The 26,350-nt window shown below is 42.3% G+C and overlaps 1 protein-coding gene across 1 annotated transcript in view; it reads left to right on the top strand.

The window, feature by feature from the left end:
• NKAIN3 (sodium/potassium transporting ATPase interacting 3) overlaps positions 1-26,350 on the top strand; it is a 589,073-nt gene that overhangs the window by 440,497 nt on the left and 122,226 nt on the right. Inside the window, exon 4 of the mRNA XM_044295284.1 lies at positions 24,712-24,909. Within this exon, the coding sequence (XP_044151219.1) occupies positions 24,712-24,909 (198 nt within the window). The remainder of the gene's footprint in view (positions 1-24,711; positions 24,910-26,350) is intronic.

The raw sequence follows: 26,350 nt of genomic DNA, 5'->3' as shown, positions 1-26,350 counted from the left end.
GGAATCAGCTGGCAAGATAATTGCAGTGGAGGAAAAGAGTCCAGCCAAACTCGCAGCCCCCTTTAGTTTCCCACCAGTTGGCCATCTTATCGACAACAGGAAAATATCCTTTGACCTCACCGGCAGCTTTATTATATAAGAAAATACATTGCGCTTCCAAGAGCCCTGAAATCAGTTTCTTCTATTGCATACCTGCTACTATCCTGATATAACAATGGGGCCACATTAAAACACAAAGTGCCACATAAAAATTGTGAGAATTTGCTAGACAACCAGATGAGTGCGCGCAGTCAACTCTACCGCAGCGGAATATGCACACAAGGGCTAGCGCTGCATCAGATTTATCGGCCCCTATAACTTCCCATGAGGAGGATCATGATGAGATCACTCTTAAACAAGTATCAGCCCAAGTCCTGGAAGCCAATACTTGCCTATAAGACATCTCTCACAGGGAAACTAGATTAATTCAAGATTGATCTGGGACTACTGCGCCAAGACCTGCATAACCTGCGAGAAAGAGTTCAACACACTGAAGAGCGTATATCACGCATAGAAGATGCTACTGCCACTGTTCCCAGATCCATATCTGATCTTAACACCAAAGCGGAGCTCTGGAAGCAGAAAGCAGATGACCTAGAAAACAGGCTCTGTAGAAACAACATTAGAATCATCGGCTTGCCTGAAAGAGAAGAAGGCCGCACAGCGGATGAGTTTATAGAAAAATGGATGAAAGAACTTTTCCCGGATGCGGATTTCTCTCCGGCATATGCGGTTGAAAGGTCTCTCAGAGTACCAGCAAAATCTCACCCGCCAGGGGCCCCACCCCAACCCATGCTTGCAAGGTTTCCTAACTGCAAAGATAGGGACAGGATACTGGCTCTAGCCAGAGGACGGCAAGAAATTAAATATGACAACGTCAGGGTCTCCATCTTTCCGGATTTTCCCATGGAATTGCAGAAACAATGTGCCACTCTTATGGATGTCAAGAGACGCCTGAGAGAAGCCAACATCCCTTACTCCATGAGCTATCCTGCAAAGCTCAGAGTAGTGGATGGCGACAGAGCGGTCTTCTTTACCTCTCCTGGAGAAGTCTCTGAATGGCTGGCCCTACTGTGAAAATCTCCAAGACGCTGAGACTCCCGGCCTTATCTAGGGACTGGTTTGGTTTAGTTGATATGTTTCAGATACTGTATATTTCATTGCAGCCTCTTGATTATATCTATATCTTGTAGACATAGGGCCTATATAGCATGTAGACATAGGGCCTTAATACCTGCACACATATATTTAAATGGATACACCATTACTGTAGCCACAGCCTGCATGCTTCTGCCAATCATCATCGTAGGCAGAGGCATCCCGGTTTTACTGGCCTATTGTCTGGATTGAAAAGCTACTCCAGACCTAACACTACACTTACACAAAGTACATTGTTAGGTAATCTAGGTTGTTTTTCTGGTTTTACGATAATTATGTTTTATCAGTTAGTTACAGTTATTCATGCAGCACTGTTACACACTACTACACCCACTGCAATATTTTCCACTCCTGACAACATATGTTTGCCCTGGAATCCATGGCTGAGATAAAAATCTTATAGTGGAATGTCAGGGGACTGGGTACGCCACAAAAGAGATCTATGGTGCTTGCCTTTATTAGAAATTCTAGCACGCAAATTCTGTTTCTCCAAGAGACACATCTTATCACCAACACTTCTCGAGTCCTAAAGAAGCCTAGGGTTCAGTGGGCCGCACATTCCTATCACACCTCTTCTTCAAAATGGGTGTCCCTGTTGATACACAAACAATTACGGAGCCTAGCCATTGATTCAGAAAGCAGATATGTATTTTTTCATTCTCTTATTGACAATGTACAATACACTTTATTAGGCATTTATAATCCTCACCCTTGGCTCTATGCAGGTTTTACATTTTGCAGCCACCTTTGCGACTACTTACCCACATGCCAAGGTGCATGGGAGACTTAAATATGATGTTAGACTCTTCTTTAGACCACTTTTTAGATGCGGCAGACCCGACAGGTGTAGGGAGTCCCTCCTGATTCAACAGGTTAGTGTATTTCCGATCATATGTACCCTAAACTAGTACCAACAAAACTTCCACCCTATCCCGTAGTTTCTAAAATGGGGTCACTTTTTGGGAGTTTCAAAAAAAAACAGTCCAGCAAAATCTGCCTTCCAAAAACCGTATGGCATTCCTTTCCTTCTGCGCCCTGCCGTGTGCCCATACAGTAGTTTACGACCACATATGGGGTGTTTCTGTAAACTACAGAATCAGGGCCATAAATATTGAGTTTTGTTTAGCTGTTAAATCTTGTAAAAGTTAAAAAAAATATTAAAATGGAAAATCTGCCAAAAAAGTTAAATTTTGAAATTGTATCTCTATTTTCCATTAATTCTTGTGGTACACCTAAAGGGTTAACAAAGTTTGTAAAATCACTTTTGAATACCTTGAGGGGTTTAGTTTCTTAGATGAGGTCACTTTTATGCAGTTTCTACTCTCGGGGCGCATCAGGGGGGCTTCAAATGGGACATAGTGTCAAAAAAAACAGTCCAGCAAAATCTGCCTTCCAAAAAATGTATGGCATTCCTTTCCTTCTGCGCCCTGCCGTGTGCCCGTACAGTACCGTATTTTTCACCCTATAAGACGCACCGGCCCATAAGACGCACCTAGGTTTTTAAGGAGGAAAAAATAAAATAAAAAAATTTGAACCAAAAGGTGTGCCTAATGGTGTTATGTGGGATCTGGGGATGGCACTGTTATGGGGGGGTCGGTGGATGGCATTGTTATGGGGGTCTGTGGATGGCACGGTTATGGGGATCTGTGGATGGTACTGTTATAGGGGTCTGTGGATGGCACGGTTATGGGGGGCACTGTGGATGGCACGGTTATGGGGGGCACTGTGGATGGCACTGTTATTGGGGACTGTGGATGGCACTGTTATTGGGGACTGTGGATGGCACTGTTATTGGGGACTGTGGATGGCACTGTTATTGGGGACTGTGGATGGCACTGTTATTGCGGACTGTGGATGGCACTGTTATTGCGGACTGTGGATGGCACTGTTATTGGGGACTGTGGATGGCACTGTTATGGGGGATCTGTTGATGACACATAAATAGCATTTTACGCTATGTGTCCACAGACCCCCATAACAGTGCCATCCATAGAATGACCCCCAATAGGGATGAGGGGCCGGCATCCAGCTCTGTAACTACAGCGGGCCTGGTGCAGTCACTGTATTCTGCTACACCGGGCCCGCTCACTGTAGGAATCCTAACTGCAGGCAATGCTAACAGTCTTTTATCCAGCCTGTACTTACGATACTAACTTTCCGGCAGGCAGCGGGCAGGAGGCTGAACTGGTGGGCGGGCGCTTACAACGTAACTCACTATGTCACGCGCCGGCTCTCCCTTCTTCATTCATAAAGTGGGCGGAGCCGGCGCGTGACATAGTGAGTTACGTTGTAAGCGCCCGCCCACCAGTTCAGCCTCCTGCCCGCTGCCTGCCGGAAAGTTAGTATCGTAAGTACAGGCTGGATAAAAGACTGTTAGCATTGCCTGCAGTTAGGATTCCTACAGTGAGCGGGCCCGGTGTAGCAGAATACAGTGACTGCACCGGGCCCGCTGTAGTTACAGACCTGGATGCCGGCCCCTCCTCCCTCATCCATGCCCACTAATACACCCGCCACCGCGCTGCGCAGCATGCGGTCGGCGGTATACAAAGTCAAGTATTCGCCACATAAGACGCACTGCCTTTCCCCCCCCCCAATTTTGGGGGGGAAAAAGTGCGTCTTATAGGGCGAAAAATACGGTAGTTTACGACCACATATGGGGTGTTTCTGTAAACTACAGAATCAGGGCCATAAATATTGAGTTTTGTTTGGCTGTTAACCCTTGCTTTGTAAAAGTAAAAAAAATATTAAAATTGGAAAATCTGCCAAAAAAGTGAAATTTCTAAATTGTATCTCTATTTTCTAATAATTCTTGTGGAACACCTAAAGGGTTAACAAAGTTTGTAAAATCAGTTTTGAATACATTGAGGGGTGTAGTTTCTTAGATGGGGTCACTTTTATAGAGTTTCTACTCTAGGGGTGCATCGGGGGGCTTCAATGGTGTAAAAAAAAACAGTCCAGCAAAACCTGCCTTCCAAAAACCGTATGGCATTCCTTTCATTCTGTGCCCTGCCGTGTGCCCGTACAGCAGTTTACGACCACATATGGAGTGTTTCTGTAAACTACAGAATCAGAGCCATAAATATTGAGTTTGGTTTGGCTGTTAACCCTTGCTTTGTAACTGGAAAAAAAATCTGCCAACAAAGTGAAATTTTAAAATTGTATCTCTATTTTCCATTAATTCTTGTGGAACACCTAAATGGTTAACAAAGTTTGTAAAAATCAGTTTTGAATACCTTGAGGGGTTTAGTTTCTAGAATGGGTCATTTTTGGGTGGTTTCTATTATGTAAGCCTTGCAAAGTGACTTCAGACCTGAACTGGTCCATAAAAATTGGGTTTTTGAAAATTTCAGAAAAATTTCAAGATTTGCTTTTAAACTTCTAAGCCTTGTAACATCCCCCAAAAATAAAATATCATTCCCAAAATGATCCGAACATGAAGTAGACATATGGGGAATGTAAAGTAATAACTATTTTTGGAGGTATTACTATGTATTAGAGAAATTGAAACTTGTAAATTTGCAATTTTTTACAAATTTTATGTAAATTTGGGTATTTTTTTATAAATAAAAATTATTATTTTTTAATTCATTTTACCAGTGTCATGAAGTACAATATGTTACGAAAAAACTATGATATGTAACAGGAGTGTATGATGTCGATGTTATTTCTCTTTTAATAAAAGAGTTAAAAAAATAAACAATAGGCCATTTTCGGATGATATGTACACAGAACACCCTTAAAATGTCTCTTGATGTATGCTTCCGTATGACAAATATCTGCTGTCATACGTTTACAACACAATTGTGTACTTAAAAGTCATGCAAATGTTTTATAGCTGCTTTTATGCATTGCCTGGATATCCCATTCTAAGTTGTCCCTTAGAGAGAGTGAAAAGAAACACAAGAACAAAGTAGAAAAACAAAGGTAAGAAAGAGGCAGGAACGCTCAAGAGGCCCTGGTCTAGTTACTAAAAGATAGCAAATTTATTTGTTTTCCAGTACAACGTATGCAATGGACATCATTCAGAATAGAAAAATGTGCCTGTGTTCTCCTGGGCAAGGTCTAAACGTAGTCTCCTAGTGTATCTAAATCAGAGAGATAGGATTTTAACATTTTTTTAATTAAATAATAAAATATTCATGTTGCTTGAAAAAATACACTTAGTGCATTTTGTAATTAACAAATCTAAGCCATTTATATTAGCAGAGTGAAAGTGTGGAGTGAACACTGTGCATGCAATATTACTGTAGAAAACATCTCAGATGCTTTGAGAAATCGTGTGATTTTTCTCACTTTATCTCTCACTATGTGAAATAAGCAGCATGGCGGAGAGTAGGTCTGATTTATCAGTAGTCTTAGACTGCCGCCACGCTACATTACATTATTTTCTTGGCATTTTGGGCTTGCAAAAAATGCTGCAAAATCATGTATTTTTACAAGCATTTTTTGTGATGGCATTATTTAGTCTCACAATGTTTTACTTGCAGTTTTTTCCAGATACCTAGAGTATGCTGCAATTTTTTTTTTAAAAAGGGGCAAAAAAGGGCCAGGAAACTTTCTTAAAGCACCAGTACTGAAAATACATTGTTTTTAGAGTGTTTTATTATTTCCTATTGGCCAACGTTTGGTATCTGACAATAGCATTTTTGCACCCAACAAAAGATAGGTCCTCAACATCAGATCGGCAGGGGTCTGACATCCGGCACCCCCGCCGATCAGCTGTACGAAGGGAAGGTGTGCGCAGTGCGTGCGTGCCATCTTCTTTTCGCTGCTGCTATGTCTATGGTGATCAGGAAGAGAGAAGGGAGCTCCTTCCCTTCATACAGCTGATCAGTGGGGGTGCCAGGTGTCGGACCCCTGCCGATTGATATTGATGACCTATCCTGAGGATAGGTCATCCATATTAAAAGCCCGGAGAACCCCTTTAACTTATTGCACAGTTCTTGCGGTGGCCCTCATTAGGAGCATGGACATGATACAATTCTGGCTCTTTGCAGCTGCCAAGGGAGGAAGCTTTAGAGCTTGTACTGTGAATTGTGTGCCAACTCCATTTGTATGTTTTTGGCAAGGGTTTATTCTTCTGTCTGCTGTCTGTTTTAAAAACTGATAGTACACGGACCCATACAAGTCACTGGGGCTATTCACTCATTTGTTTTTTCACTGATCCATGTGCCCAATCTAAGAATCAGAGAAGTGCATGTCCTATGTCCACTTTTGTGGATTGCCCATTGGAGTACAGAAGTGAGAAGAAAAACTGAATGTACACAGAAGCTACCTTAGGCTATTTCCACATCATTGTTCGGAGACATTGAGCAGGCTGTTTTGTCAGAGAATAGCTGCCAAAGTTCTTCTGATCTGGCATAGCTGGATAGTACCACCTGCCCGCCGCACCCCATTGACTATAAAATCTTTTGTCTAGCCAAATCCCAACATATATGTCAGGGAGTGGCCAGGATCTCCGTCGGTTCCCATTATAGTCAATAGGGTCTAGCAGGCAGGCAGTGTTTTCCGATTATGCTCGATTCAGAGATCGATGGCAGGCTGTTCTCTGCTGGGACAGCCTGCAGGATGTCTTGCTGGTGTGATATTAGCCTTATGTGGCTTGCTCACCATTCTCTGAAATGGGATATCTGAAAATAACCAAGTGCGTTGGATGACTATTTTCAGAAGTCCCATAGCAGTGAGTGAGAAGCATCTGGTGCATGCTTGGTGTTCTGTTCTTCACTTCGGGGGCCACGTTCTTGAGATAGAATAGCACACTCTATTTCAATATGGGAAGAGCAGGAGTAGACTTCAATGAACTTGCAAAAAAAAGGATTACCAGATTTTTGTGTTTCTATAGCAGAAACTAGCTAATAAAGTCCTGTGCTGACAGCAGCATGAGTTACCACATGAGTTATCCAGGAGAGGATCTCAATATCGGAATAAAACTGAATAGTCACTCAATACATTGAAGGCCAATGGGTAACGGATCCGTTTATTTTAGGCCCCATAAAAAATTGATCCGTCACCATTGACTTACATTGTTTTTAATTTTTATGACCGGACACAAAACCGCAGCTCGTTGTAGGACACCACCTTATGTCTCTTTCACAATCCAGCAGTAATTATGAGCCGTGATGTTCGTCAGCTTCAATCCTTATATGAAGTCTAAAGGGGCATTTACACTATCAGATCCATTTTTCAGTCTTGAAGTTGCTGATTTCAAAAATACAGATACTGTCCATGTGCGTTCTGCATTTTGGGGATCAGCATGCCCCACCTTTTGTTAGAAATGCCTATTCAGGTCCACAATACATACAAGAATAGGACGTGTTCTTTTGTGGGGCTGCAGAACGGACACACAGATGCAGACAGCACTGGGTGTGCTGTCCACATCTTTTGAAGCCCCAAAAGAATGGGTCCTGCATCCAATCTGAAAAAATGCGGATATGGACCAAAAATACGGTTGGTTGAATGCCCCCTAATAGACAGTAAGGGGCTGCTTTAAAGCTGGCAGCGGCCCACATAACCTACTGGGTGCACAGGTTGAACATATACAGTCTCTGTCCACCCCTCGTTGCACCATGCTATTTCTAGAATTGAAATTACCCTTTGGATTTCCTGAAAGAGAAACTTATACTGCATTGCATTACTTTGTATTTTGCCCAAAGAATACAGTGCTTGCTTCTTATAATGATTTTCTTCACTTACCTCTATCCTTTCCAAGAAGACAAATGACACTGGCTATAACCCAACTTATTGATTTCACCTCCCCAGTATCCCATGTATGTATGACACATCGTGTATCATTGATTACCAGATAATCAAGCCAAACATTGACTTGTGCAAACCTCTAATTATGATGTCACAGCTGACATCCCTTTGTGAAGAGCGATGCGTTCTTTCTCTCCTCGCTGCCCTGCATTTGGCAAAACTGACTTTGCTATAGTTTTAATTAAACCCCATAGGACTGCATAGCTTCCAATCCTCATCTATTGGGATCATTTATTTTGCTGTCCAACTTGGCATCAACCCATATCCTCATCTACTATCTGTCCCTGTCATTTTAACCATTCAATTTACCCTGCAGCAAAGCAAATCAAGTACTTCCAGAAATTCAAATATTACTAAGTAATAACTATTTCCAATTTGCTCTGTAATTGCTAAACGCCATCAGGTGAGAGTCATGAGTCCTCAATACACATTAGCTGGTGAATTACCAAGCCCTGCATACCAGAATTCTGGCTCCAAAAATTACAAATAGGGGCTTTGCAAACTTTTGGAGTCGCTTGCACAAAAAATTTGCAACTTTTTGAGCAGTGCATCTACCAGTGTGGTACTACATATGTGAAGTTAAAATTTGGTCAGGATTTTAGAGTAGAACATTGTTGTGTCCCACTTATGAGGTGCAATTTTTAAAAACCCTGAATAAAGTCATCGCTCCACGGCAGGGATTCTTTAGGCGCACTTTCACCTAAATAGGTGTAACTACATTGCACTTGCACCAAATTTATTTCCATACGCCATGCTGGTCGAGTTACACCTCTGGATGGAGGGAAGAGGTTAGGTCAAGAATTTGCATGAGGGGGCATTTTCAATTTTTGCCTCAGTCAGCAGGAAGGCTATGTGCTTCTCCGCCCCTGACCACAAATCACTGAGGTAAGGGGGCCCAAGCTGAACTCTTGCACCAGGGCATACGAGTCTTTAACTACGTCCCAGAAAATGGGACCTGACGGGGATCCAACCTATTTCCGGCATTAGTGCCAGGATTCGGCCACACAAAAACTGATGCTTGCAGTGTTTTTTGTCTGGCTAAATCCCAACACTAATGCCAGAAAAGCCCAGCTCACCGCCGGGCCCCATTATAGTCTATGGGCTTCGGCGGAGAAAGGCAGTATCCGGCTATGCCAGATATGATGATCTTCGGCAGGCTGTTCCTCTGACGAAAAGATTTTAATGCTAGTGTGAAACTAGCCTAAATTAGATAGATGGATGGATGGATGGATAGATAGACAGACAGATAGATACATAATACATAACATGGATACAATGGAATTGCATTAACAAACCAGAAAACAAGAGAATAACCTTTAATGTCATGGCAGAATCGGTTGTTTGTCAATGTCTGCAGTAACTGATGACAGTATAACTTGCACACGTAACTATTAGGAGAACTCATGCTGCTTTTCAATGCAAGCACAGCAGGTACATGGTGAGAATGACAGGAGTGACAAATAAACTAGACGTATAGCCAGGGAATGGTGAAGACAAAGGGCGGTAACAGAATAACAAATATACTCCGAATGATATGATATGTGGGTTACATCTAAAAATAGGTAAATCAAAAAAGAAGAAGTAGGCACAAGACGTGTCTGATTCTAATCTGGTATATTATATATTATGTGACGGCTATGGAAAAGCTGTTTAAATGTGCTGATTTACCTACACAGCTGAAAATTTAGAACTTTGTACCTTTTAATGCACTTTGGGTTGTTTGGGTGGGTGGACATGAAGCAACATTGTTGAGATCCATGGACCAGAAAATTGCTTCACATGATCTCCGCGGCAGCTCGTAAAGCCATTCACAAAAATGGATAGACCCACAAGCCCTACCACAGAGATTGTTCTTGGTCAAGCTCACATTCTTATTTCAGATGGATTGGGTTGAAGCAACTTCAGGTTAAAAAGTTTTTTTTCTAATATGGGAAAGTTTCATAGCCATTCTTCCTGATTACATCCTGAATAAAGTCAAAGTTCACTTCAAATAAACTACCTGGTACCTGGAGCATAAAATACAGAGTCATTTTACATGTTATATTTGCCATTTATTGAAAGAACAGCTTGGACTCATAGGCTTGGCCCCTTACTCGACCCGTGCTTTTTTTTGTAACTGCTTGCTTTCTGCATGTATCTGAACAAATCAGAGCGTGTTGCCTGATGTGTTGGATTACTGTTCTTGAGTGTTGCCTGAGCCTCTGGTTACCTGTGCCACCTTCTTTAGGTTTCATAACCTTGTACTGTCATGTTACCATTGCTTTCATTCATAGTCCTAGTCTTTACCTTATTTTACTGTTAACAGCTGTCTTTCCCAAGCTTACTTAATTCTGGCTGGTGGGTAGGAGCATAGAACAGGTAACTTATATATCAGATTATGTTGTTTTTTGATGATTTAGTTTTGAACAAGTTGTAAAAATTGTAAAAGTACATAAAAAAATATATCTATATATCTATATATATATATATATATATATATATATATATAGGAACTTCATCATGAGTAGTCATAAATCATACATAGTCATAAATAATCACAGTCGAAAAGAATAGAATGGGATGTGAATATGGAAAAGTTACATTGTAAATAAAGTCAACCAAAGATAAAATTATCTTACAGGAATCTCATGAAAATAACTCCTCTCCATATGATTTATTATATTATACAGTATATGGACGTCATAGAGGTTAAGAAGTCTAGGACATCTTTGAGCCACAGCAGAGTATGTAATACTTCATTTTCCCTGTAGTGGTCGCTGCTGAGAAAATGTATGGCAAGCAAAAGCCTCCTCCCCCAGCAATCGCAGCTGATCATGAGGGTTTTCTTAATCAAGACCCACTAAAATTAGCTGATCATTAGGCTAATTTTCATTTAAAAATCTCTCATTGTGAGACTGCTGCTTTAATATACAGTATTATTTCTTTAAGTCAATCGGAGTGTCAAAGTACATCTTTATTTTCTGTGGGAATTTGAAATAGTGGCTGTTTGGGCTCTAGTCTGGATTCAATTAATTCTTATCTGTTATTCTCATTTTAGAGGTTCGGTAAAGGTCTAGTTGAGGGTCAGAAATTATAGATCCTTCAATCTTATTGTAATTTAAGAGAAATACGTAAAAAACTAGTGTTATAAATTGAGTTTCATGGTGTTGCTTAGTTGCCAGAAAGTTATCTGTAACCAGCATTTCACACTGTGATATTTCTTCATAATGTGTGAACCATAATCAGAGGTTATAACCTTTCACAATTACTTATGATGCTTCTTAATTGTCATCCCACCTTGTGAGATAGTTTGTAGCCATTTCCCACTAACTTTTGTGAAGATTTCTTGGAGATACATTCCTGTAAATGCTAATAAATTCATGTGGTAATAGATTTCTTGATGGCATCTTACAGTCCTACAAAGAGGTTTCCAAGAAGTTAAAGGGGAGGCAAGCTCTGGTTCTTGGACCAGATTGATTTTTGATGTATGCAGGTATTGATTTGTGGCTAAGCTTTTAACAGCAGACAGAATACTAGTGATGCTTTTCTGTTAAGTCAGATGTTAGAGGTCAAATACTGCACATGGAGTGTACTTTAATTTGATGCGTTTTAATATTAAAATATTCAGTTTCAAAGACAATAATCAAATGCTATTAGATCATGAAATGTGAAAATTAAAGGGGATGCTTCATGAGGAGACCCTTTTCAAATGGAAAGTGGCTGGGCAATCAGTCAAATGCCACAGGTCCAGCTTTTCTAACCCTCAGCAATGAGTTATTATCAAAAGGGAAAACCGCATATGGCCAGATATTTCCCCTGCATTTGTCAAAGGTGACAACCAATAATTTTTTACTAATATTCGGACATTTTTACATTTTGGCTTATGGCCTGAACATTTTAGCATAAGAGTGATACCAAACAATTGTTTGATAGACAATCTAAAGGAGGCCAGAGGAATTATCAAATATGAATGAGGAAAAAAGAAGAACAAAAAACTCAAACATTTATAATGCTGCCTATTAGAGATGAGCAAACCAGTCGAGATTCGTTTTGGGTCCGGTTCACAATTTTTTTTAAAAGGTTCGGACCGAACCGAAGTTGCTTCACTTGCCCTGAAAGTTGGTATGTAACCCCCTCTAGTCTACTAGGAGTCATATTTATTTAGGAAAACTTTTTATCTCTTTTTGTTGAATTTTACAGGGAGTGCAGAATTATTAGGCAAGTTGTATTTTTGAGGATTAATTTTATTATTGAACAACAACCATGTTCTCAATGAACCCAAAAAACTCATTAATATCAAAGCTGAATATTTTTGGAAGTAGTTTTTAGTTTGTTTTTAGTTTTAGCTATTTTAGGGGGATATCTGTGTGTGCAGGTGACTATTACTGTACATAATTATTAGGCAACTTAACAAAAAACTAATATATACCCATTTCAATTATTTATTTTTACCAGTGAAACCAATATAACATCTCAACATTCACAAATATACATTTCTGACATTTAAAAACAAAACAAAAACAAATCAGTGACCAATATAGTCACCTTTCTTTGCAAGGACACTCAAAAGCCTGCCATCCATGGATTCTGTCAGTGTTTTGATCTGTTCACCATCAACATTGCGTGCAGCAGCAACCACAGCCTCCCAGACACTGTTCAGAGAGGTGTACTGTTTTCCCTCCTTGTAAATCTCACATTTGATGATGGACCACAGGTTCTCAATGGGGTTCAGATCAGGTGAACAAGGAGGCCATGTCATTAGATTTTCTTCTTTTATACCCTTTCTTGCCAGCCACGTTGTGGAGTACTTGGACGCGTGTGATGGAGCATTGTCCTGCATGAAAATCATGTTTTTCTTACCTTGCAGACTTCTTCCTGTACCACTGCTTGAAGAAGGTGTCTTCCAGAAACTGGCAGTAGGACTGGGAGTTGAGCTTGACTCCATCCTCAACCCAAAAAGGCCCCACAAGCTCATCTTTGATGATACCATCCCAAACCAGTACTCCACCTCCACCTTGCTGGCGTCTGAGTCGGACTGGAGCTCTCTGCCCTTTACCAATCCAGCCATCTGGCCCATCAAGACTCACTCTCATTTCATCAGTCCATAAAACCTTAGAAAAATCAGTCTTGAGATATTTCTTGGCCCAGTCAAGTTTCAGCTTGTGTGTCTTGTTCAGTGGTGTGGTGGTCGTCTTTCAGCCTTTCTTACCTTGGCCATGTCTCTGAGTATTGCACACCTTGTGCTTTTGGGCACTCCAGTGATGTTGCAGCTCTGAAATATGGCCAAACTGGTGGCAAGTGGCATCTTGGCAGCTGCACGCTTGACTTTTCTCAGTTCATGGGCAGTTATTTTGCGCCTTGGTTTTTCCACACGCTTCTTGCGACCCTGTTGACTATTTTTAATGAAACGCTTGATTGTTCGATGATCACGCTTCAGAAGCTTTGCAATTTTAAGAGTGCTGTATCCCTCTGCAAGATATCTCACTATTTTTGACTTTTCTGAGCCTGTCAAGTCCTTCTTTTGACCCATTTTGCCAAAGGAAAGGAAGTTGCCTAATAATTATGCACACCTGATATAGGGTGTTGATGTCATTAGACCACACCCCTTCTCATTACAGAGATGCACATCACCTAATATGCTTAATTGGTAGTAGGCTTTCGAGCCTATACAGCTTGGAGTAAGACAACATGCATAAAGAGGATGATGTGGTCAAAATACTCATTTGCCTAATAATTCTGCACTTAGTGTAATGATTTTTTTCCCTCCCCATCCCTAAGCTCTGGAACAAAATGACAGCTCAAAACACTCTGGGCACAAAATAAGATAGAGAGTGTGCTGTGCCAGTTCAGGCCACTTTTCCAGTCTACCTGCCCAGAAATTCATGGGGTCAGGGGACAGGGTATGCAACAGAGACTGGCCATAGTTTAGGTAGCCCTGAACTGGGCATTGTGGTGGGAGCTATTGGGTTGCTGACTGGCTCTGCCTGGCATGGCACGTGGAAAAACTGCTCCATCATGTTGAGGAGACTGATAGGAAGGAGGGGTAGTGCAAGTGACCCTGTGCCCAGCTGCTGTTGGGGACAGGAACATGTCCATGGAGGAGGAGGAGGAGGCGGATAAGTGCCTGGTGTGGGAGCCAGGCTGACACAATCGTGGGGGGGTCAAAAGGACCTGGCTTTGTTACCAGGGTGCTGCCTCACCGTTGCTTCAAAAAAACATTGACCCCGTGAGACGTGAAAGATATGTACTGTCCCTGCCTGTAACAACTGCTCCAGGGGTCCACCATCATGCGAACCTTCCCGCACAGCGACAATCACAGAAAGCAGCCCACATTGTCCGCCACGTGAGAGTACCAGGCAGGGATAGCTTTTTGGGAGAAACAATGCCAGCTAGGAAACTTCCAGCGAGGCTGAGCGCACGCTATTAGCTCCCTAAAGACAGAAGACTCAACTAAAGGGTACTGCAGCAACTTCTCTGCCAGCAACTTGGCCAAGTGGGAATTAAGCTTGTGCACCATGGCATTGCTGGGCCCGTAGAGGGGTTCCTGGACACTATTGATGGCTGACGATGGAGTGGAGGAGGAGGAGTGTGGGTGGAGAAGCAGAAAGGGATGATGAGGATGTGAAAGACACCGTACTGCTTGTGGATGTGGCCTGACTGGCACAAGGGGGAACGGGAGAAGGAGGAAAACTCCTGGTACGGTGGCTGGCTGCCACCTCTGTTTGCATGCATGGATGGGGTGATGCCACTTCATGTGGTTCAATAGAGTTGTGGTGCTTACATTTGTGTTTGCCTGCCCACATCTTATTTTGCTCTTTCATGGGTTGCACAGCTTGCATAAGACAATGCTTTTGTCTTCTGACAAAGTGGTGAAAAAAATTCCAGATCGGAGATAATCGCACAAATGAGGTAGAGGCAGCCAAACTGGGCCTAGCTCTGGCATGTTTTGGGCCTAACCCATCTACAGCATCAGCAGGATCACCAGATCCCGAAGCAGACTTGGCCCTGGCTGTTCTTTGCAAGGTACATGGCCTCTGCTCTTTATTGCTTCCGCCATCATTCTCCTCCTCAGAACCTTTATCCAGCTCCCACGTCCTATCCAGCGCACAATTGCCATCGAAGTCCTCATCCTCCATTTAGTTTCAAATTAAACTATGGGATATTATGGTTGGTTCTTTGGCCCCCTCCCCTCCTCTTCCCCGACTGCCACTGTCGCTGCCCCCAAAGCCAGTATCGCGGCTACGGGGGCCACTACTACCACCACCAGCACGGCTATGCCTGCAGCCTCCTCCTCCTCCACCTCTTCCTCAGGGCAGTTCAAACGCTGACTGCTAAGATAAGATAAAATAAGATGCCTTTATTGTCACTGTACAATACAATGTAATACAATGTACAATACAATGAAATGCTCCCACACAAGTCATCAACAGGGATACTCTCTCAAATATCTGCCCTAAGGTGATAGCTAGAACTGACTAGGTCCCACAGCAAATTTTTGTATGAAACCCACCTACCCCCCCCCCCCCCCAAGTGGGTTCACATCACATTTTTCTATCCGTTTGATGTATACAAAAAAGGTACTGTATACAAATGTGCAACACAATACGTTTTTGTACCCTGCAGAGTCCAGTAAAAAAAATACATACGTTAACATATGTTTTTTTACTATGGAACTGTATGGTCTGTGGCATCAGTTAATGTATCCGTTTTTGGTATGCATTAAACGGATGGCAAAAATGTGATGTGAACCCAGCTTAGTGTCAGAATAAGCCATAGTACACAGTGTAGCAGAGGGGAGGCCGCCATGTACTAACAGACCACACAACCTGGTCCTAGTGGTCAGCTATCTGCAACTTTTCCCCACTCATGCCAGGTCTAAAATAGGTGGCGTGGGCAGGGAAGGGGATACAGTTATGACCATACAGTTATTGGATAACACCTCCATACAGTGACTGGATACTTCCATACAGTGACCAGATGAAAAAGCCATACAGTAACTGGATAACACCACCATACAGTGACTGGATAGAACCACCATACAGTGACCGGATAAAAGGGTATAAGGGGGCACAGTACAGGAAATGACTATGGGCACTGTACAGAGTATGGTAAGAGGGCACAATGCAGGGTATAAGGGGGCATAGTACGGGGTAGGGGGCACAGTTACATAACCCTGTGACGTTAGAAGGTCCTTATGTAGCATGCAGTTTAGACACCACCATAATGAGAGGCAGAGGAGATAAATAGCATGAAGCTCCTGGTCTACTACAGCATCCAGCAGCAGCTTTAAGAGTTCCCTGAAACCCCCTCCCTCCTGTCCCACAGAGAAGAGACAGTCACAGTGCAGACTCACTCAAAGACTTGTCTGCATCTCTTCACACTTCTGCTCCGCTGGGGTCTCTTTCCTCCTCAGGCAGCACGTCCTGTGTAGAGAGGGCATGTCTGAAGCTTGTAAGGTAACGTGCTGCTCTGTTGAAGTGAAGAGGGGGCGAGTCTGAAGCTCCATAGCACAGACAGTGGCAGCCAGACTCTGCATGCTGCTGAAAAAGGCTTTCCTGTGACTAAGCTCCCTGCGCTCCAGCAATGAGCGCTTCCATCTGTAATGATGGAAGTGCTCATAGCAGCGCAGTGGGAACCCTCAGGAGCAATGGGCCCCCGGCTGATACCGGCTCTGAATGGCACAGCAGATAAACAAAAAAAAATGCGCATTTATATAAGACCACATGTTGACAATGAGTCTGATGCACAGTAAGTCTATGTATAACAGAACCGATTAATTACTAATGGTGCAGCAGATAACCTTGAAAAATGCGCCTGTACATTAGACCACCTGTTGACAATGAGTCTGATGCACAGTAAGTCCATGTGAAACTGAACAGATTAAGAATTAATGGCACAGTAGATGAACTAGATAAACACGCTTATATATTATACTGCCTGTTAAGACTAAGTTTGATGCACAGTAAGGCTACAGTATGAATACCAGAACAGATTCATTATGAATGGCACAACTAGGTAAACGTGCCTATATATTAGACAGCCTGTTGAGACTAAGTCTTATGTACAGTAAGTCTATGTATAACAGAACAGATTAATTATGAATGGCGCAGCAGATGAACTTTTAAAGCACGCCTATCTATTAGATCATCTGTTGACAATGAGTTGTATGCACAGTAAGTCTATGTATAACAGTACAGATTAAGTATAAATGGCGCAGCAGGTGAACTAGGTAAACACTCCACTATTATTAGACTGCCTGTTGAGACCAAGTCTAAAGCACAGTAAGTCTATGTATAAGAGAGCAGATTAAGAATGAAAGGTACAGCAGATGAATAAGAAGCACAGGGTAATTACACAGAGCCTGCACTGCAGTCTCTGCAGTCTCCCTATGTTCTCCTTATAGTGTGTAAAAACTCTCCCTACGGTCTCCCTACACTGTCCCTGCACTGTCCCTATCTAATATTCTACAATTAAAAACATTGTTAACCACTGTCCATAGCACTTGGAACGTCTGTCCCTATGCTCACCTCCCAGTAAAATGTCAGAGACCAGGTGGGATGATGCTTTTATAGGGCTGGCTATCTGCTGATTGGCTGGCTGCACAGCATTATGTCATATCGCTATCCAGGGCTTCTTACTTCGTATTCATGGCGAATTGGATCTAATTAAATTCTTTTCACTTTGATTCGCTGAACACTATTAGCTAATGTGAGAAAGGCCTTCAATTACTTAGGCTACTTTCAGATCAGCTCTTTCCCTTTCCACTATTGAGATCCATCATAGGATCCATCATAGGATCTCAATAGCGGGTAAAAACGCTTTGTTTTTTTTCCCCATTCATTGTCAATGGGGTCAAAACTGAACTGAACGAAATGGAATGCACCAAAAAGCATTCCTTTCCATTTGGTTGTGTCCCCATCGCGGACAGAAAAACGTTGCAAGCAGAAAACACAATAGAAAATGGATCCGTTCCCCATTGACTTTCAGTGGTGTTCATGGGGGATCCGTCATTGTTATGTTAAAGATAATACAACCGGATCTGTTCATAACGGATGCAGACGGTTGTATTATCCTAACGGAAGCGTTTTTGCTGATCCATGAAGGATCCAGCAAAAACGCTGGTGTGAAAGTAGCCTTAGAGGTTACCTTTGGTTCCTTTGTCACTTCACTGATTATTACATGGTCTTGATGTGATTTCTATTGGTCGATGACTCCTGGGGAGGGTAGTAATCATCTTGAATTTCTTCCATTTGTATTCTGTCTTACTATTACCATTTTAGGGGAGGGTTTTGTAACCGTTTCCAACCAAATGTGAGCATTAGTGATTCAAATTCACGATAATTCGCGAATATTTTGTAGAATATTCATCATATATTCGCGAATTCGAGATTATATTCTGGATTGAGAAAATCGGCAATGTAATATTCACTTAATGCGTGCGAAATACAGGCATGGGTCACTTATGCTAAATTTTTCAAGCTGGTATAAGTTTTATGAGACAATGGTTGGCACGGCAGAACATTAGAATAGCTTTATATGCAGATAGAGTGCTCCAATATGTTCACGCTTGCAAATTTTCAGCAATATCTATCTACACTATAGATCAATCTAACCTATACTGACTATCTCCCCCTAACTATCTGAATTATATATATATATATATATATATATATATATATATATATAAGTTAACTGGCTAATGTAATAACACAAAGCACAGAGCACAGCAATGACACTGCTGTCTCTTTCATAACTGCAATAAACGTTAGAAAATGGTTGCTGGGGAGGCTTTTATATAGTAAGGGGGAGGCAACTTTCCTATTGGTTGCTAGGGTTGTTGCTAAGCTGTGACAAAGCCTTCTCATTGGCCCACTAGCTAGAAGAAGGGAGGGACGGTCACCTGATGTGTACTGTGTTAAAAAAATAAAAATAAAGAATATTCGTCATTATAAATATTTAGCACTATATTCTAAATATTCGCGAATTATCGAAGTGCCGATATTCGCTTTTCGAATATTTGCGCTCAACACTAGTGAGCATCAGCAACTTATCTTCTAAGGTGCTCAGAAATCTCCACAAATGTGTTGCAAAGATCAGACTTGTTCTTTAAATAAAATAGGTCGCCCAGTCACACCTGATTTTCATCCCATTGATTGAACACACCTGACTCTAATTTCACCTTCAAATTATATTTTAATCCTAAAGGTTCAAATCAATGCCCCTCACATGTGATACTGGATCATTTTCCTTAATAAATAAATGACCAAGTCTAATATCTTTGACTTGTCTGAACATGTGATGTAGTTTCATGTCACATTTATGCAGAAATATAGAAAATTCTGAAGGCTTTATAACTTTTAAGCACCACTGTGTGGCACTTTTGAATTTTGTCTTGGATCATATGAAATATTCATCAAAAGAGCATATAATATATTGGAGCTTGTGTCTTATCATCCTAGGCTTCATACTGCTTTCCCTTGTCTCCTGCGTCTGATTGATAGATTTCTCCTGGTCAGCTTTGTGAAGCTGCATCTCATAGGAATTCATTGTTTGGGGGGGTACCATTCTCCCTACGGAGAGCACCTCAACGGCATGAGCAGGCTTATAGGCCATGCATGCTCCTCTGGAATTCTGGGAAGAAGGTATGGAAATGAGCTCTTAGCAACCGCTGCCTATGATGTTAATGTTCGACCCTTTAAATATGCCTTGAGACATGACTTGGATAACAAGTAAGCCAGCACGTCATCGACAGACAGCTGTTTTAGGGTGATTGCAGAGCAGAGAGTGGCTTAACTGGGTGAGAGCCCTAAGTCAGGATTTGGGGGGTACTATCTCTCCATACTAAGGACATCTTAATCAGCGTGAGGAGGCTTATAGGCCATACAAGCTCCTCTGGAATTCTGGGACAAGAATTAATTGGACATTCTGCAGGGTGAGTTAAGGGGCAGCAGTTCTATATCAAGGATTTATATCAATTGCTGCCCTTAGGTAGAACTCAGTGGAGAGTAAGTGAATTGTGATGAGGCTAAACTCCATCTGCTTTTGAAAAGCCTGAGTTGCCGCGTTTCCATTACACCTAGAGGTTTTGGTTTCTTTGCAACTGCCGGTCTCTCGTCTACTTTGACAGGGCCTGGTAGTGAAAATGCCATCACAACTGATCATGTCAAAGTGCAGAGGGTACGGCAGTTACAGAGAGAGTGGATCCTTTAGGAGTAATCGTAACGTCCCCGTTTGCATATAATACATCATTTTTCTCAGTAATGTGGGCACATAAGAACATGGGACCAACACAGATGACTTCAGCTGCCAATCGCACATGTAACAGGACAGCCCAAGCGTATGAGGGAGTCCTGAAGGATAGCTGAAGGCCTAGGTAGCGTTTTACTGTCAGCTATCTAAAAAAATATGGACTTCAGTGGGGGGAGGCAGCATGAAATCTAAATATGGCCCTGGCTCCACAGCAGCAGCACAATGTAGTGTCAGACATCACACTGCTACTGTGAAGGGGCTACAATATCTGGGCATAGCTACTGTAAAGGGGGCACATATCTGGACATAACTACTGTGAAGGGGGCACATATCTGGACATAACTACTGTGAGGGGGCACATATCTGGACATAACTACTGTGAGGGGGCACATATCTGGACATAACTACTGTGAGGGGGTACATGTCTGGACATAACTATTGTGAAGGGGGCACATATCTGGCATATCTACTGTGGAAGGGCACATATTTGGGCATAACTCTGTGAAGGGGGCACATATCTGGACATAACTACTGTGAAGGGGGCACATATCTGGACATAACTACTGTGAGGGGGCACATATCTGGACATAACTACTGTGAGGGGGCACATATCTGGACATAACTACTGTGAGGGGGCACATGTCTGGACATAACTATTGTGAAGGGGGCACATATCTGGCATATCTACTGTGGAAGGGCACATATTTGGGCATAACTCTGTGAAGGGGGCACATATCTGGGCATATCTGCTGTGAAGGGGGCACATATCTGGGCATAACAACTGTGAAGGGGCTCATATCTGGGCATAGCTACTGTGAAGGGGCACATATCTGGGCATAACAACTGTGAAGGGGGCTCATATCTGGGCATAGCTACTGTGAAGGGGGCACATATCAGGACATAACTATTGTGAAGGGGGCACATATCTGGCATAGCTACTGTGAAGTGGGCACATATTTGGGCATAACTACTGTGAAGGGGGCACATGTCTGGGCATAACTACTGTGAAGGGGGCACATATCTGGGCATAGCTACTGTGAAGGGGGCATCTCAGGGCATACCTACTGTGAAATGGGCACAGATCTGGGCATAACTGCTGTGAAGGGGTGCATATCTGGGCATAGCTACTGTGAAGGGGCATCTCTGGGCATAACTACTATGAAGGGGGCACATCTGGGCATAGCTACTGTGATAGATGCACAGTCTGGGCATTACTACTATGTGCAGGTCCAAAGGAGAATAATTACTAGGTGGGGGCATTAAGGGGACTCGTGTATAATTATGCTTTGGGAACAGTTAGATGCCTAGTATTAAAAAATATATATATATATACATACTGTAAACATATTGACCCATATTAACAAGATGTTTTTTATATGCATGTATATGTTTATATTTGTATGTGTGGCGGGGGGGGGGGGGGGGGGTACATTCCTTGCACAGGGACCCTCTGCTGTCTGTGTCCACCCCTGGCAGGACTATTGCTATAAACATTTTTACATTTACTAGATGCATTCTTCATCACACAGAATATTAAATGTGGGGAATAATACATTTTTGTTTAGCTTTACTGATATAAAGTATATTTTCTTACTCAAAGATTTATTTCATTTACTGTCCTAGTAATGAAAAATTTCAAATTGCCTATTTTTTCTGGTGATCAGGGAGGTCCATACAAAGAAATGTCTTTTCCCCTCTAGCTAAAACATTTTTCTGTGTACTCCTATGACCTCTGGATGTTTGCAGGACCAGTTGTTGTAAATGGTTTAGTGGCACTCCACTAATGCGTAATTTGATACTTTCTTAGGCAATACTACTACATGATATTTTGGCCTTCAGGACCTTCCTGAGATATGAATTGCTGCAGTGTGGAGAAGAGAAAACACGGCACAAGCTGGAGGATCAGTGACCCCCAGTGATTGTTCCATTAGATGCATCACCCGTCCTCCAGCAAGTGCCGAGTTCTCTCTTCTCCATAGTGTGGCAATTCATAACTGAGGAAAGCCCCGAAGACCACAACATCTTGTATTAGGATTGCTTAACAAATTCTCAATGTTAGGAACAACTAGAGTCACCGTTCGGACCACAACCAGTGAACTCCAAAACTGCTACCAGATTAGTATGAAACTAAGGATTGCCCTAGGAATTTACCAGAGCTCGCTGCAAGCCAGGATGGACTTGGCTGCTAACAACGAAGGATAGGTCAGCAGATCTGGTAATAGAAATGTAGTACGGGCAGACCTTCCAGAATGACTAGGGGGGGTACAAAGAGAAGTAAACAAGCAGGGTCAAAACCAGGAAAAAAGACAAATACTTTCAATGCAGTACATAGATAGTTAATCCAGAGGAGAGCCAAGGTCAGTTCCAGGACAGTCAACAAAAGGCACAATGTTAAAGGGGTTCTACAGTTTGTTTTAACTGATGATCTATCCTCTAACCGGCAGGGGGTCAACTGAACAGAGCTTAGCCCCACCCACGCTAGTTGATACTAGTCGTGACGTCACTGGGCCAGTGGTAAACAGTGAGATGGCCGCGGCGTTGCTGGAGCGCCGCTGCCTTCTCAAACAGCTGATCGGTGGGGGTCCCAGGTGTCGGACCCCCGCCAGTCAGATGCTGATGATCTATCCAGAGGATAGATCATCAGTTAAAACAAACTGCAGAACCCCTTAAAGGCAGATAGGCATTTCATAGTGATGCAATGTGAACTCCTGCATCATATTCTGGAGTGCAGCACTCTACAGCTGTATGATTTCCCTTGGTGTACAGGGGAATTGTGTGATGATAGACATGTTATCTAAAGAAGATGCTCCTAGGGCAGTGATACAACAACAGAGGCGGACTTTTACAATATTTGGGACTTTTAAGCCCCGCCCTGGTGCAAACGGTGCTTACAGAATTTTTAGCGCCACTTTTCTGGCGCACAGAAGTAGAAAATTCCCCCCCCCCCCCCCATGGGGTTTTGATAGAAGCACCATTATGTTTTTAAGGCTACCTTCGCAATAGCGTTTTTGCTGGATCCGTCATGGATAGTGTTGAGCGCCAATATTCGAATCGCGAATTTTAAACGCGAAGATCTCCACTTTGAGAATTCGCGAATATTTAGAATATAGTGCTATATAGTCGTATTCGCAAAAAGTGTTGATTGCGAATATTCTAATTGCGAATTTATCGCGAATATCGGCACTTAGCAACATCCCTAGCAACCAATAGGAAAGTTGCCTACCCCTTAGTGTTGATCGCGAATATTCTAATCACAAATTTTTAATCCCGAATATATTACAATGCCGATTTTTGCAATCAAGTAAATAATGACTGGAGATCACGGATTCTCGAATTTGCGAATTTATGGCGAATATTCGGCCAAAATACATGAAAAATCGCGAATTCAAATATTGCCTATGCCGCTCATCGCTAGTCATGGATCAGCAAAAACGCTTCCGTTCTGATAACACAACCGCCTGCATCTGTTATGAACAGATCCGGTTGTATTATCTTTAAAATAGCCAAGACGGATCCGTCATGAACTCCACTTAAAGTCAATGTGGAACGGATCTGTTTTCTATCGTGTCAGAGAACGGCTCTGTCTCCATTGACTTACATTGTGTGTCAGGACGAATCCGTCTTGCTCCGCACCACATCGCGGACAGAAAAACGCTGCTTGCAGCATTATTCTATCCGCGATAGGGATGCAACCAAAGGGAACGGAATGCATTCTGGAGCACTCCGTTTCATCCAGTTCAGTTTTGTCCTCATTGACAATGAACGATGACCAAACGGAAGCTTTTTTCTTCTGCTATTGAGATCCTATGACGGATCTCAATAGCGGAAAAGGAAAGCACAAGTGCAAAAGTAGCCTAAGCCTCCAGTCTAGACAATGACCGCACACTGTAACTATATTAAACACTATTTCAGAGGGGTTGTTCTCTCAGAAAATACCCCACCTGTCTCCAGGTCGTGTACGGTATTGCAGCTCAGTACTATATAGACGAGCTGCAATACCAGACAAAAGCCATTCTCAAGAGCGATGCTGTTCTCTAAGGCTTCGTTCACATCTCTGTTTCGTAAATCCAGTAGTCTGTTCCGGCAGAGGAATAGACTGCCGGAATTACCGTATCCAGACACCGCACAGCACCTCCGGATACCCATTGACTATAAGGGGGTCTGGCAGGGATCCAGCAGGTTTCTAGCACAAAACATAAGAAAATAGATCCGTTTCTTCAATCCTAGAAAACCCCTTTAAGCAACTGTATAAATTTCAATGATGTGAGTTTTCCGATAACTGGCGTAATTACGGTGTATATCCCCTAGTATAAAATTCTCTATCAAATAATAAACATTTATTTTACACAGTTTTGTAGATGTGGATGCCATCTAGGCTCGTAATACAGCTTCAGGAAATATTTGGAATGTGATGTTTTTTTTGACCATTTGCTCTTTTTAGTTTTAACATAGTATTTTGGCGCCCTGCTAGGAGAAAACCGTATATCCTGCAGGCTCTGTGTGAATTCTCTGTGCTTCTTCTTCTTGTAGGAGACGGATCTTATGACATTTAACATTTCCATTCATCGCTCATGGTGGAGAGAACATGGGCCAGGCTGTGTGAGACGGGTAGTGCCTGCTCCAGCCAGCAGGAACCTCGGAGATCACTCGTTCATCTCGGTGACAGGATGCATCATTGAGTTCCAGTACCTGGAGGTCATCCACAGCGCTTTTCAGATACTGCTGTCTGTAAGTCACTTCCTGTATATGTACTGTTTATACTCTGCAAATAATTGAGAAGACCAAAACCATTTCTATTTTATTTATTTTCAGTGAACTATGAATTTTAAAAACTTGATTTTAGTGTATTTGATTACTACAAAATGTGCACGTAGGCCATATAAAGACGCAATGCAAAGAGGTATTCTTGTCGATCGTGCACACATTTTTTTTAAATCTCAGTCTATGGGGAAATTTATCAAAGCTCGTGCAAAGGAAAATTGGCTTGGTTTCCAACTAATCAGATCAATCCTTTCATTTTCCAAAAGAGCTCTGAAAAATAAAAGTTGCTATGGACAACTTAGGCTACTTTCACACTAGATTTAGAGGAATCCGGCAGGCAGTTCCGTTGCAGGAACTGCCTGCCGGATCCGGAAATCCGTGTGCAAACGGATGCCATTTGTTTCCAGATCCGTTTGACAAATGCATTGAAATACCGGATCCGTCTCTCCGGTGTCATCCGGAAAAAAGGATCCGGTATTTATTTTTTTCACATTTTTAAAGGTCTTCGGAAAACGGATCCATTGTTCCAGAACACTTGGTACCGGATTCGGCATTAATACATTTCAATGGAAAATTGCAAGTGTTCCGGAATTTGGCATGCTGCGGTATTTTCTCCGGCCTAATACCGTAAGAGGGACTGAACTGAAGACATCCTGATTCATACTGAACGGATTGCTCTCCATTCAGAATGCATTAGGATAAAACTGGAGCGGTTTTTTTTTTTTCCGGTATTGAAACCCTAGGACGGAACTCAATACCAGAAAACTTTAACACTAGTGTGAAAGGACCCTTAGCCAGTTTTCCTTTACACACTTTTGATAAATCTCCCCCTATGTGTATAAAATCCTCACAAATGGTCGGCCATGGATTTCTCTAGGTTACAACCATTTTTATGTTTACTGGAAACCACCCCCTTTTAAAACAGCAATTCAAGAAGCATGATTTAAAACTTTTAACTAGTTTGGAAAGGGTGGGTTTCCCAAATAAATATGGATGGCAGGGGACAGTATGTATGGTGTAGTGGGTGAGCCTGGTATGTCTGTACTCTCTGGACATTAATTGCCCTGTAAAGGGGTAGTACAGTGTCATGATATTGATAGCTTATGCTCAGGATAGGTCATCAATATTAGATTTGTGGGGGTCCGACTCCCAGCACCACCAACTATCAGCTGCTTGAAAAGGCATCGGGGCTCATGCAAACGCTGTGCTTTTTAAACAGATGATCAGTGGGGGTGCTGGGAGTCGGACCCCCACATATAGATGACCTATCCTGAGGATAATTTATCATGACACTGCACAACCCCTTATGATATATATTTATCTTATTACATTATCTGTACCTTTTTGGGCTTTGCTCTATTATTTGGACAGTTGATTTTGAACTGATCTGTATTGTATCATGTGACGT

Source organism: Bufo gargarizans, chromosome 5 (genome assembly GCF_014858855.1).
Source record: "Bufo gargarizans isolate SCDJY-AF-19 chromosome 5, ASM1485885v1, whole genome shotgun sequence".
NCBI classification, from domain to species: domain Eukaryota; kingdom Metazoa; phylum Chordata; class Amphibia; order Anura; family Bufonidae; genus Bufo; species Bufo gargarizans.
The sequence above is the reverse complement of the archived record's forward strand: the minus strand, read 5'-3'. Positions and strand labels throughout refer to the sequence as shown.